Source organism: Phascolarctos cinereus, unplaced genomic scaffold (assembly GCF_003287225.1).
Source record: "Phascolarctos cinereus isolate Bilbo 61053 unplaced genomic scaffold, phaCin_HiC Scaffold_9;HRSCAF=440, whole genome shotgun sequence".
NCBI classification, from domain to species: domain Eukaryota; kingdom Metazoa; phylum Chordata; class Mammalia; order Diprotodontia; family Phascolarctidae; genus Phascolarctos; species Phascolarctos cinereus.
In genome coordinates, this window is record NW_027556402.1 from 131,823,980 (window position 1) to 131,838,159 (window position 14,180).

Below are 14,180 nucleotides of genomic sequence, written 5' to 3' on the forward strand. Positions count from 1 at the left end.
TCCATTTTCATCTTTGAATGTCCTTGAGATAACTTTACTTAGATTTCTTGCCAAGCTTCCTTTAAACTGGTTTTATCTTCCATTGCTTCTTTATAAAATGATACTGCTCATAATTGTCCATCATGCTGCTGCTTAAGATTTTACAAAGCAGTTACTTTTGTAACTTGATGTTGCCTTGGGTAACTATCTGTCTCTAATTTGTAGGTAAGTCAAATGTTTATTAATTAAAGCATTTCCTGGACTATTTTGGTCTCTGTGTTTTAGAAGTTAATTTATATTGGTTTAACTTCTGTATAAAATTATTATAATAGGTGTTGATGTTATTTCTGTAGTCCATTTCCCATGTTTTTATTTTCAATAGTTTGTTCAAATAATTCCAAGTGAAATCTTAATTGTACTTCATATCTCTTTCTCATTGCTATTCTTTCTTCCTCTTTATTATAAGTTATGATTGTATCTTGTACAAGCTGATATTTTGCCAGTGCACAGACAGCCAATTCAAGGATAACTACAGTATCAGTAATGAGCCATCAGTTTTATTCTTTGTGATTTTGGGGGTCACCATGTCTGGCATCTACGAATTCTTTTTTTAAGTAGTCATGATATAGAGGTATGAGTTTTCTATGTAATTTACAAATCTTTGGCTTTTCTAATTTCTTTCTTCTGAACCATACTTTCCAATATATTTTTCTTCATCCTCATTTTTCCTATCTTTGCATTGAAGGTGCTGTAAATATTTTGGTGTATATAGGACCTTCCTATTTTTGTCCTCCTTGGGGTATGTGCTCATAATACTTGCTCTATCTAATAACCTTAAAGATATGAGAATGAAGGGATAAAATGTATGTACATATATTTTAATTCAATGTAATATATATTTCTTAATTATGTATAGAGCACTGCACTAGGCCCTGGGAGAAATACAAGGTTTAGTGAAGACATGGTTTCTGCCCTGACAGAGCTTATAAGCTAGGATATAACACATATTGATCCAGCACAGTGGCCTAGCTAGGCCCTACTCAACTGAGAGTATTAGTGCTGGCAATGTGCACCTCCATTCACCTTTTCTTGCATCTGTGATTTGAAGAATGTTAAGTTCTAATTAAAGCCTTAGTTCTCAACAGGAGAACTGGAGTCCCAGTTCACACATGCATTGACTTCTCACAGCCACCTCAGCTTTCCAAAGAATGTTACTAATTACAATAATTAGTATAGTATAGTATAGTATAGTATAGTATAGTATAGTATAGTATAGTATAGTGTAGTATAGTATAGTATAGTATAGTATAGAAACTCTAGTGTAGAGTTTCCCCAAAGAAGAACTTAAAAGTAAAAATAAAAGGTACCCAATGTACAAACACAAATCACATAAGGAATAGTGGATTTATTCCACATAGAAAAGGGGATACTAAGCAAATAAAGAATCATAGACTGATTGGAACAGAATTTAGTAACTCATCACTACTAGTACAATTAGTTGGAAGCCAAATATTTAAGGCTTTTGAGGTAGAGGGGATATAAACAGTTTTTGCAAAGCTGCTAATTAGCCACTAAGCACAATTTGGTCAAGCAACAAATGGCATCATCTTCACAGCACCTTCTCTTTCTCCCCCTTTCCTTACTGCAAGTCTGCTCCCACTACTGCTACAAAAACAACCACTCTGATTGCCATTGCCCTTGGCATCAGCCTTCTCTTTCCACCACTGACAGTGCTGACCTATTAAGGAAAAAAAAACATAAAGAAGGAGAGAAAAAAGGTCAGAGGCCCCAGCACAGGTTCCCTTAGTTAAGCCCCCCAGTCTTAGACAACACATGAGTAAGATCTGTGGGATAGAGAAGACCCTAGGACTTGAGCCTCTAAATTCACCACAACAGCAGTCCTACAATTACTTGCACTGACTGTCTTCAATCCAGCTACCTCAAAGAGAGCATTGACAGCAGCCACAACTCTCCATGAGGTTGGAGTAGGACAAAGTGTTTTGTCCATATCCTAACAATCTATAGAGAAGATTCTAATAGAACTCATTTGGGGTCAACCCTGGCTTATCATTAACATTTGCAGCTTTAAAAACTTATCTCTGCTAAGTGATTTAGGGTTCACCCTTAAAGCCTGTAGCTATCTTATGATAGAGTGGTTTTGATGCCCCCTTTAATTCAGGAGTCCTGAATTTGAATGTTGGGTATGCCATTTTCTAGCTGTATGCAGTCCATCAAGCTCTCTAAGCCTCAGTTTCCATACATGTAAAAAAAGAGAACTAGACTATTTGACCTCTAATGTCCCTTCCAGCTCTAAAATTCTCTAAACAGATATGGTTTTACTTTTAGCTAAATTATTAAAGTGCATAAAACTGGAGAGTTCTGATTAGAAGGTGAAGCTCAGAGTTACAAAGTCAAGAATATTAAGGGAGAGGGATTGAAATAAGCAAAACAAGAAAACAACTCTTGGTAAAGGAAGAGAAAGTGAGTAAATACAACCTCTGTATTTCAAGGGTGCTTGATTTCCATTGTGTGGAAATCTTCCTTTCTAATGATTCAGATTATAGCTTCTTTATGAGTGATTAGATAATCTTTGAGAGTTGCTATAACACAAAAATTCATAACCCTGTGGCCAGCCTAGTGATGAACTTCTCTGAACTTAGCTAGCATGGTCTTTAGGAGACAGATGAACAGCTCATTACTGTGCCTGTGCTTGAAGTCTTTCTGAGTTACTAGGATCTGCCAGAGCTTATAATCCACTAGCACAGCCTGCAAGAACTTGGGGTCTCATCTACACCAAGACAAGGCATCAGGGGAATACTTTAGTGAAGAAGTGTACACAAAGGCTTTAAAAAAAAAAAGAACCAAGTGGGTGGTAGATTCACTGATGATGGCTCTGTGTCATATTGTCTTGACAATTCAATGAGCACAGTAGGAGCCATCCAAGAGTGTAATGGGTAAGAGGAAGGGGGGTGGCAATTCCTTTAGGATCATTTAAAATGATGGGTTTTCTTGAGTTTTATTGAGACTTAAAATTAAGTTGATGATTAAAAGTTAACACAAATCAATTGAAGCTAATTTTTTTATGATAGAAGAGAGCTTCATCTTACTAAGTAGGAATGTCATCTGTTCCCTTGATCATGAGATTTATAGCTGGAAATGACCTTTACAGATAAGGAAACTGAAACCCTGAGAAATAAAATGACTTGCCCAAGTCACAGAATTAAAAGGCAGGGCTAAGATTAAAACCTACATCTCAGGGGCATCTAGGTGGCACAGTAGATAGAGCTCTGGCCTTAGAGTCAGGAGGACCTGGGTTCAAATCTAGCCTCAGACACATGGCACTTACTAGCCATGTGACCTTGGGCAAGTCACTTAACCCCAACTGCCTCACAAAAAACAAAACAAAAACAAAAAACCCTATATCTCCTTCTGGGACACTTTCTACTGCGCTATACTTCTGTAAACTACAGAATATAACATGATAACAAGATGACAGAATATTGTTTAAAAGTAATTCCATTCTATGCATATAGACGAACATCTTCCTATGCTAAATTTGGACCAATTCATTCAAAAGAATTAACAGCCTTCTAAAACATTAATTTGATCTAGAGCTTCATAAATATATTCAAATGATCCTGGTATTCTACTCTAGGAGCTTTCTCATTCCAGTTCAGAACTCAATCCCAGCAAAAGGGAGTTGCCAGATACTGCTCATATTCATCCTCAGGTCACTTTTACATTTGTCTGAGTAACTGACCTTACACGCCTTTCTTTCCATTTTCATTAAGCACAATGATGCTCCATATATTATAGTTATTACAAAGTATACTCCATTCCTAAGTAACACTAGTGAAACATAATAACATATACAAAGTGGAGGTGTATATCATTAGCAATAAATTGTGCCAGATAAATGTACCAAACAGTCATAATGTAGAAAGATTAGGGATTGGACCTGTGATTTCATTGGTATAGGGAATTCCTGAGTAAAGAAACTCCCTCTGCCATGCAAGTTGCTGCCACCTTCTTTGCAACTTACAATGTTAAAAAGCTGTCTAGAGCATTGACAAGTGAGAAGACTTGTGTAAAGTCACATAGCCAGTAGCCAGGAGCCTGGATTTTCAGGACTCACAAATCACCACTGCTTCTTCAACAATTACTGGACAAATATGTATTAGTTACCACACAGGCTACTGGTCAAATATTAGATTGTTCACTGAACTTGCTTTAAGGTCGATTTTTAGAAAATAACCAGGGGCAGCTAGGTGGCATAGTGGATAGAGCACCAGCCTTGAAGTTAGGAGGACCTGGGCTCAAATCCAGCCTCAGACCAAACACTTGACACTTACTAGCTGTGTGACCCTGGGCAAGTCACTTAACCCCAATTGCCCTTGAAGAAAGAAAGAAAGAAAGAAAGAAAGAAAGAAAGAAAGAGAAAGAAAGAAAGAAAGAAAGAAAGAAAGAAAGAAAGAAAGAAAGAAAGAAAGAAGAAGGAAAGAAGGAAGGAAGGAAGGAAGGAAGAAGGAAGGAAGGAAGAAAGAAAGAAAGAAAGAAAGAAAGAAAGAAAGAAAGAAAGAAAGAAAGAAAGAAAGAAGAAAGAAAGAAGAAAGAAAGAAAGAAAATAACCTCAGGTACCACCCCTGTATCTAAGCTAATTATTGAGTCAGACAAGAGGCCAGATGACTCACTTGGGGAGTATAGTTTAGTATTTGAAGAAAAACAACTTTTCTTCTCAGCTAGGAAAGACACAGAATCTATCATGGTTTGGACTGGACCAGATCAGATTATGCTGATCTGGAAAGCTGGAATGAGTAATAATGACAGGAATGAAGAGGAGAATTGATCATAGCAGCAAAGCAGTTGGAATTTTTTGAATTTTGAAGGGAACTAAAATAAGCATTCAGCTTTTAGTTTTCACTGGCAGGTCCATTTATTTAATAAAAATCCTGCTGAGGTGGTTGAGAGTGTTCATCAGGGAGCTGATGAATAATCACCTGTTCCTCTCCTCTCCCTTTTCCATCTAAAAGGGTGAAATTTTAGAACCTAAGTCTTTATTTCTTTTTGGCTAAATTATTTCTTATTCACTTATTAAGACTTCAGATATAATTTTTTAGGCAAAATTATTCTGATTTAGCTTTTGTTGTTGTTTTATGTTCAAAAAGAGTATAAATCAAGGGAATGGCACTCATTTTAACAGAAAAAAATTTTACAGGTCAGGAATTCTCATCTCTGACTTAACAGCTAGAGGTAACTTTAGTCTCAATATTCTAAGGTTTTATCAGTACTTTGTTAATAACCAGCATTAATAAGCTCTGGGGTAAGGGTCACAGATAAGGAGACACAAACTTGCCCAAGATTAAAATTGTGACTTTATCTTTTCACTTCTAGTTTGCTGGAACAATGGCAGCTTAAGTGATTTCCATGCCCCATACCCCAGTTTCTAGAGAGAGAAAAGATGGAGGGGAAAGGGTATGACCAGTGGGAAAACACTCAAAGAGAAGGCCCATGGATAAAGACAGACTTATCCTTCTCTGCTGGGAAAGGGAAAATCCTCCTCAGTCAAACTATGCCCTCCATAGCAAAATCTACTATATATACAAATGTATGTATGTATGTATATATATATATATATATGTATATATATATATACATATATATATATACATATATATATACATATAATCACTAAAATTAGAGGTAACCAAGAAAAATGGGGAATGTGCAGCTATATGAGAATCTCTCTTTTAGTTTAGTTTGATTATCTAGTAATTAAATTGGAGAAAAGAGTTGTCATTAAAACATGTCAGCTGTTGTAGATTGCATAAATACAAGGATTTATATTTGAGGTTACTTTTGCATAACTTGTAACATGCAGCTGATGCTCAGTGATTAACAGGTTGACTTGGCAACCCATTGAATATGGAATAATAGTTCTGGAATATTGTATTGAATACCCATTTCCCTTGGGCATTAAAGCCACAATTTCAATATTCTAGAACTATCATTCCATATTCAATGGACTGGCAAGTCAACCTATTAATCTGTGAGCAGCATATTTCTAGAGTACAGAGAATCTAAGCAGAAATAAGGATCAATTGTCATAGGGTCCTTGTATTCCAAGGTGACAAGCATATCTAAGAGTTACGTAGAGGAAGATCATTCCTAAAATCACCATATGTGAGAACATTGGACAGGAAATATAACTGAAGCAATAAGTAGAACCTCACATCTCCCTGACATGTCTTTGTTACTTAACAGACAAAAGTTAGATTTCTGAGTCTGATAGGTTATTTCCTTATCTCTCATAAAGCCTCCTCATGACCTTCTAATACCAGAATATTGTGCCTATACTATGACAAAACTGTTTCCTATTCAACTTTTCAGTCCTAGATAATTTAGGATCAAATTACCATAGTGTTTTGAACATTACTGCTAACACTGCTTAGATTCAAACTTAGTGAACAACACATCAGACTTTGTTTTCTTTTCCTAGAAATTGATTCTATTTTCTGGAGTTCTTTGCTCTGCTTGGTATGATCTAGTTCTACTTTGTTAGATTTTCTGGTCTGCCATTCCTGAATGTTAATGGAATCTCTCTCCCCTTTGGTCCATTTGCCTAGTAAAGTCAACAATTGTTCTTGGTCAGCTTGTTCTGACTTCATGCTTCAGACATGCAGGAGTGCCTTGGCACTGCTACACATTCTGAAACAGATAAGCCGCAACATGCTCAACCAACCAAGCCAGCCAAATATTTGCCAACCCCAGAGAGAAAGGAATTTCAATGTTTAAATTGATGACCATATTTTTTGATCACTGATATCAAGCTTTTTCCTACTACATGTGATCCTGAACCTTCCTCCAAACCACTTCTATAGTTGGTAGCCACAGTTAAGTGTGGTGATGCGCATAGCATTATTTGATCCAGAGCTCCTCTTTCTCTAAGGAAGATCTACTTGCATTATGTTATGTATACATACATACATACATACATACAAATATATACACATCCATGTACATAGATATATACATGCATAGTGTTCAAATATGTATATATAGGCATATATGTACTATGTGTATAAACATGTACATACCTATGAAGGTACATGTCTCCCCTACCATAATGTAAGAATCTTGAAATCAGGGACAGTTTTACTTCTGTCCTTGAATCCCTGGTACTTAGCATAGCCAAGGTACACAGTAAGTGCTTTATAAAAGGCTTCTTGATTAATTGATAGATAGTAGTCCCAGTGTATATGTATGCATGTAAGTGTATAGTGGGAAAGAATAAAGAAAGCCTGAAGTGGGTGAGTCCCCTGCTCTGACAGAGGCAATAAGAGCTAAAATTTTAATATATGCTTCTATTATCCTTTTGGTGAATTTTAAATCTTTATAAATTTTCGTAGGACTGAGAGCTGGTAGAAACTTGGGTCCAGAGTGACTAAATGCCTTTTCTAAGGACACACATGTATTAAGCAACAAAGCCAAGATTTAAACCAGGTCCTCTGATTCTAGTATTGCAAAAAGATTTTGTCTTGATACAAGGAACAACTTACTAACAGAGCTATTCAAACGAGGAAAAGCTGCTCAGGAGGTAGTTGTCAGATGTATTAAAGGTAAGGTCATCCAATCCTTTGTTGAGGATATTGTAGAGGCAATTCCTGTTCAGGTATAGGTTGGACCAGATAACCTCTCAACACCTTTGTTCAGCTGAGAGTCTACAATCTCTTTCCACTATAATACACTGACTCTGTTGTTCTTTTTTTGGGAAAGGAACTAAAGACCTATCTCAAAACTCCAACTCAAGGACAGGTCTCTACAGAATCCTCAGGATTTGACATTTGGCTCCAACCAAATACTTAACCACCCTTTCCTCCATGGTCTGCCAAATGACTGAGCTTTTAAAAATAATGATTTTATGATCGCTACTGGAAATATTCCCATAACCCACCTGTGTGTCTTGAAATAAACTTAAAGCTGCTATTCACTAGAAGGACCACAGGCATTGGTGATATTTAAAGTATATGTTGTCATCTTGTACAGTTGTGGAAGGTGAAGAATATCTGTGAGTGACTGAGTGAATAAAGGATTTAATACACAAGAATAAAATTTCACTTGGACAGATCTTTGGAAAGTAGAACAACCAATTAGGAACAATTAAGGAGTCAACTAGGTTTTTTGCTTTGAAGACTGTCCTTTACTTACATAGCAGAGGTGGTCAGAGAAATCCATGATTGATTTGATGAGTCCAGTTAATTAAATTATAGGGCATGGAGCTTTGTTAAACTAGAGCATGTTTCATACAGTTGTGTGTGGTCACTTGGACCTTTGCTGAAGGATAGACATATTCCTCAAAGGTCACAGCAAATTCCCCTGAATTATCCCTAGTAACTAGACTAGAGCTGTGTCCTAATGACTAACTAACAAGCCCAGGAGAATAGACTTTCAGAACTTTCTCCTCTGAGGACTATAAGAGATCCAAGGACAGCTGGCTCCATCAGTCTTTCAGATGCTTCTCAAACATGTTTTCTCCTTTGTACTCTCAGATGGAATGCAACAATAGAGGAAGATAGTATTTCTTCTCTCTCTTTCCCCCCATCCCCTGAAGAAAAAGGCACCATCAGTTGGGAAATCTAGAACTTCCAGTCTCAAACTATGTCCAAGCACATCTCCCATATCCAAGTGTTTTTCTGCTGTAAATTGCCATTCTCCACTCTTGATGATAGTAGAGAATAAACCTCCTCACCCCACTTGACACACATTGACTGGTACAAGAGAGAGAAAGTGTTTGAGAAACATCCAAAAGAGAATGATGGCGCCAATTCTCTTTGGGTCACTTAGAAGCTCAAGAGTGGAAGGCTCCTCTGATCTCAACAGGTAGGGAGCCCAGAGACACAGAAAGAACAGTCAGTTGACAAGTATTTATTGAACACTTTCTAAGAGCCAGGCAGGCAGCTAGGTGGCACAGTGGATAGAGTACCAAGCAGGGAGTTAAGAAGACTCATCTGCCTAAATTCCAATCCAGCCTGACACTTACTAGCTGTATGACCTTGGCAAGTCACTTAACCCTGTTTGTCTCAGTTCCTTCTTTGTAAAATGAGCAGGAGAAGGAAATGGCAAACTACTCTGGTATCTTTGCCAAGAAACCCCCAAATGGGGTCATAAAAGGTCATACATGACTGGAAAATGACTGCATATATAGATTATATATATATATATATATAAATAATTCTGAATATTTACCTGCATCTATGTCTCTCTCTATATATAGATATAGATATAGATAGATATAGATATAGATATAGATATAGATATAGATATAGATATAGATATAGATATAGATATAGATATAGATATAGATATTGATATAGATATAGATATAGATATAGATAGATAGATAGATATCTAGAGAGAGAGAGAGAGAGAGAGAGAGAGAGAGAGAGAGAGAGAGAGATATCCAGCATTTAGCATATAACAAGCACTTAATAAATGTTTCTCCATTCCATTCAATTCTAAGAATCTATCCCTGGGCTATATAGTCAATCATTAGGGAATTGCTGGAGACCATTCAAAGGAACTCATTGTGTTCTTCTAGCAAAGTTCATATCTATCAGGATATGTAGCTTTCCTGCTACATATTAAATATTTTAATAAGCATTAGTGCCATTTTAGTGTCCCACTCATAAAAAAGCATAATTTTTTACCCTAAATACGGTCCCATTTCTGACTTTCCAATCTTAGCCAATGTGAGTTATTCAAGCTTATCACCTTAGCATCTTCTTTGACTCTTCCCTCTCTCATAACCCCATATCCAAACAGTTACCAACTCTTGTTGATTATGGCTGTCTTTCATATTGTCCCTTCTTTCTGTTACTATTGTCACCTCTCTAGCCCATAATATTTCATGCCTGCCTTATTGTCATAACTACCTAACTGGTCACCTTACAGTCCCCTGTCTTTTCCCCTCTAATCCATCATATCCACTACTGCCATTGCTTTAACAGATAACTTCCCTGCCCCAAACCCTTTAGTGTCTCTGTTGCCTACAGAATAAACCCTAAGCTTCTCAGTCTGTCATTCAAAGTATTCCATTATTTTCACTCTTATTTCTCATCTGTTTCCAAATGCTTATGATTTAGTCCCAAATATGACACATTTCTTCCTGCCCATGCCTTTTGCTTCATCTTGTAGCACCTACTTATAATGCTTCTTTCCCTTCTCACGTCTTAATCAATCTTCAAGGCTGATGCTCTGCTAGGAGTGTTGTAGTGGAAAGAGCACAACTAAGAATCCACAGCCCTGAATTCTCTTTCTGTCTCAGTCTCTAGCTAGCTCTGGCACCACGAGCAAGTCATTTTTCTCTATTTCCTCTCCTCTGTTCAGTGCATATTATATGTATTTAGTAGATATTTGTTGAATGGAGATAAATTTATCACCTGAAGCAGTATGGTGAGGATTGCTTACATCTAGGAAACTTGGGTTTGAGTATGGCTTCTGATATGCATTGGCTGTGTGACCCTGGACAAATCACTCAGTGCTCAAGGTATCCCTCAGAGACTGTAAGCTGCAGAGAAGGTGCCTACCTGAATTGGTAGAGGATGTTTGCTCACTTGAAATCAGAGGTCCAGACCTTAGCCCTAATAAATGGAAAAAATTAAGCTAGATAATATCTTGGGTCTCCTCCAGATCTATGTTTTTATGATACTTTCCCTAATCTCTTCACCCCACATCACTCTCTCCCTCATCAAAACACCAATAACTTTTACTTCCAGTTGTATATATTTAGGCTTTGATTATATATAGTCTGATATTGTTATTTAACTGTTTCCCGTGTGTATACCCTGTTTCTCCAACAGGATTACAAGGTCCCAGAAGGCAAAGGCTAACCCCAAGCCCTACTATAATATCTTGCATATATAATATTAATTTAACTAACTTACTTTAATAAAGTAATTTAAATAATATTAATAAATATAATATAGCACTAGAATGATATTAAAGTAAATTAATGAAATTAATAGTATCACTAATATTTATTATTGTTATATATTGTATATGTTATTTATTGTTGAATAATTATTAAATATTATATAATATATAATATTGCTATAGTAGTTTCCTCCTGACTAAAGACATAACACTTTCAGTAATTCTGGACAGATAAGAATATGATAGATGCTGAAGAGCTTACAGGAGGACAAATTGAGTAACATTTTAAATTTATATTGCTCTTCTGGGAATCCACTGCATATTTTAATATCTTTGGTATCTTCAAATAGCTTTGGCTAGCACTTTGAAGCAATCATAAACATGCACACACAAAGTACTGTATAACTAAAGAGGCATTTGGCAGAATACTATTTTACTCTATTACAATTCTTAAAATAGAGACATTTTGGATAGTCTTGCCTACTCTGAAGGGAAAGACAGCCAGTGGAAGCTGATCCCTAAGATTTTACGATAGATGAAGAAATATAACTAATGTCTAAAATTATCATGGCCTATCCAGCAAAGAAGGATTTGAGGAAAGGACTCTTCCAACTTTTCTAGCAGCCACTTAGTTGGTGATATGGGTGGAAGAAAGTGTCAATAGGCAGTTCTCTAGCTATATTTCTTCTAGAGGTTTCTTTCATCTCCCAGGTTGACACTGTTGGTAATATGTAATGGAGAGAATCATTCTGAATATATTCAGAGCTACAAGGGACTTCAGAGTCCATATAGCCCAACGCCCTTATTTTACTGTGCCATAGAGAGATTAAGTACCTTTTTCAAGGTCATACAAAGAAAACGATGCTTTGTAATCCATAAATGAAAAGTGCTACAAAATATGAAACATGCTATCATTTTCTTCATCTGGGAAACTTCTGTCCTCTCCTCTGACACTAGTGTCAAGTCAACAACCATTTACTAAGACATGGGAGACAATGGCACAGGACCAGCCAACATGGTGTGCCTGTATCAAAGCACTGTGCTCAGTGAACAAAACAGAATTGCAGTAGCTCAAAAGGAAACATAGGATGTACAATTAGAGACATCTCTACTCCAAATGTTCACATGGACTACTTGTGCCAGACTTGTGGTAGAGCCTTCTGGGTTCATACTGTTCTGATTAGTCACAGTTGGACATACTGTACCTTGACCCCAACATGGTGATGTCATTTTGGTCCTCTTCAAGAATGAAGGACAGATAGGTGGGGCAGTGGATAGAGCACCAGCCCTGACGTCAGGAGGACCTGAGTTTAAATCCGGCCTCAGACCAAACACTTGACATTTACTAGCTGTGTGACCCTGGGCAAGTCACTTAACCCCAATTTCTAAAAAAAAAAAAAAAAAAAAAAAAGAATGAAGGACAACAACTAACCAATATATCAGTCCCTGTGCTAAGTGCTGGGGATATAAAGAAAGGTGAAAACAATCCTTGCCCTCAAGGAGCACACAATCTAATAGGAGAGATGGCACGCTAACACCTATGTATAAACAAGTTATATATAAGATAAATTGTAGATAATCTCAGAGGGAAATCACTAGCATTAAGGGGGACTGGGAAAGACATTGCAGTAAGAGGGCATTTAGCTGAGATTTGAAGAAAGCCTGGGAATTCGGGGGTAGATATAAAGCGGAAGAGAATTCCTGGCATGGGGGACACCTAGTGAAAAGGCATAGAGTTCGAGTTGGAGTGTCTTTTACAAGGAAGAGCAAGGAGATCAGGGTCACTGAATAGTAGAATACATGAAGAAAAGAGAGTGTGAAAAGATTGGAAAGGTAAGAAAGTGCCAGGTTACAAAGGGCTTTTGTCCAAGAAGTGATAGAGGGCCACTGGAGTTTGTTGAATGGGGGAGAAAAGAGAAGAAATCTTCCTAAAGTGCAGATCTGGCCGTGTCTCTTCAATGGGGGAGAGGAGAGAAGAGGCATGGCCAGATCTATACTTTAGGAACATGGCTTTGATAGCTGAGGGGGGAATAGGACTGAAGAGGGAACAGATTTGAGGCAGGGAGGCCAAACCAGGCTATTTCAATAGTATCTATAGAAAAGCTGAAGGTGGGCAATATAGATTGATGTTTATCAGCATGAATGTTAACTCTTGCCATATTACTCTTAGGAAAGAGATCCTTTTTTTTTTCTTCTCCAACATATCAGTATGCACTTTTATTAAGCACATTTAACAATGGATTGAAGAGTCAAGGCTAGTGTTTCTAGGTATTTTAAGCATCTAACATTTAACACACATTGCATTATTTAGTATGATACTAGTCATTTTGTTTTCTTTCAATAGATGAATAAAACATTTCAAGCATCGAAACTGAGAAGGCAGTATGTCATATCCCACGTTGCCAAAGTCAGGTACGTATGTAACATAGACAAAATCAAAAGTATCCATATACTAGTGTCATCTACAAATAGGCAAGGAATTGAATCTTCTTTCTTCCCTCTTTCCCAGTGTTTTTTTTTCTAATGTGATTGACATAGTGTTGTTAAAGAATTCAAACAAATCTAAAATGTGGGTCTTAATCCTTCACTACTTCAATTGTGCAAGAGGAAACTCAATCAGTTCTATGAGGCTTGAAATTAACCCAAATGAGGCAATTAGACTGAAGGCATCACCCAGAATAATTTTACAAAAGTTTGCACCACATTTCCTGGGAAGCACCTGTGATAAAGGACAGAACTAGCAGGCCCATTGATTTTTCCTCTTTCTGGGATGACTTTGGTTATCCTTGCATCAAACAAAAGGCTGCAAATTTTAGAGTAAAAGAAATATCCAAGATCCCTGTTCACTTAGCCTCAAACTATAGAGCTTCAGAGGTGGCTAGGTGAGATGGTAAATAGAGCATTAGACTTAAGAGTCGGAAAGACCTGAGTTCAAATCCTGCCCCTTTCGCAATCTGGTGAAGGCTTTGGGCAACTTCCCACAATGATTTTTTTAAATGCATAAAATAAAATACACAGAATTAAAAAAGAAAACAAATTACACTAAAATACAGTTATTAAACTGTTTTTTAAAAAGTTCACAGTCCCAAATCAAGAATTCTTGAATAATCTAAAAAGATTATAAGACTCAAAGAAGGTAGATGATTGTCAAAAGTCTACAAAGAAGGCAACCATCAGACAGTTAACAGTAGAAGTTTAGTCTAGCCATTGGGGTACGAAGATCAGAGCAGAGCAGACTTTGGGATTAATTTAGTAATGAACTGGTGAAACAC

General features: G+C 36.9%; 1 protein-coding gene across 1 annotated transcript in view; it reads left to right on the plus strand.

Annotated features, from left to right (window-relative positions):
* LOC110217399 (transmembrane protease serine 11C-like) overlaps window positions 1-14,180 on the plus strand; it is a 109,825-nt gene that overhangs the window by 19,751 nt on the left and 75,894 nt on the right. The window contains exon 4 of the mRNA XM_020999792.2: window positions 13,253-13,320. Within this exon, the coding sequence (XP_020855451.2) occupies window positions 13,253-13,320 (68 nt within the window). The remainder of the gene's footprint in view (window positions 1-13,252; window positions 13,321-14,180) is intronic.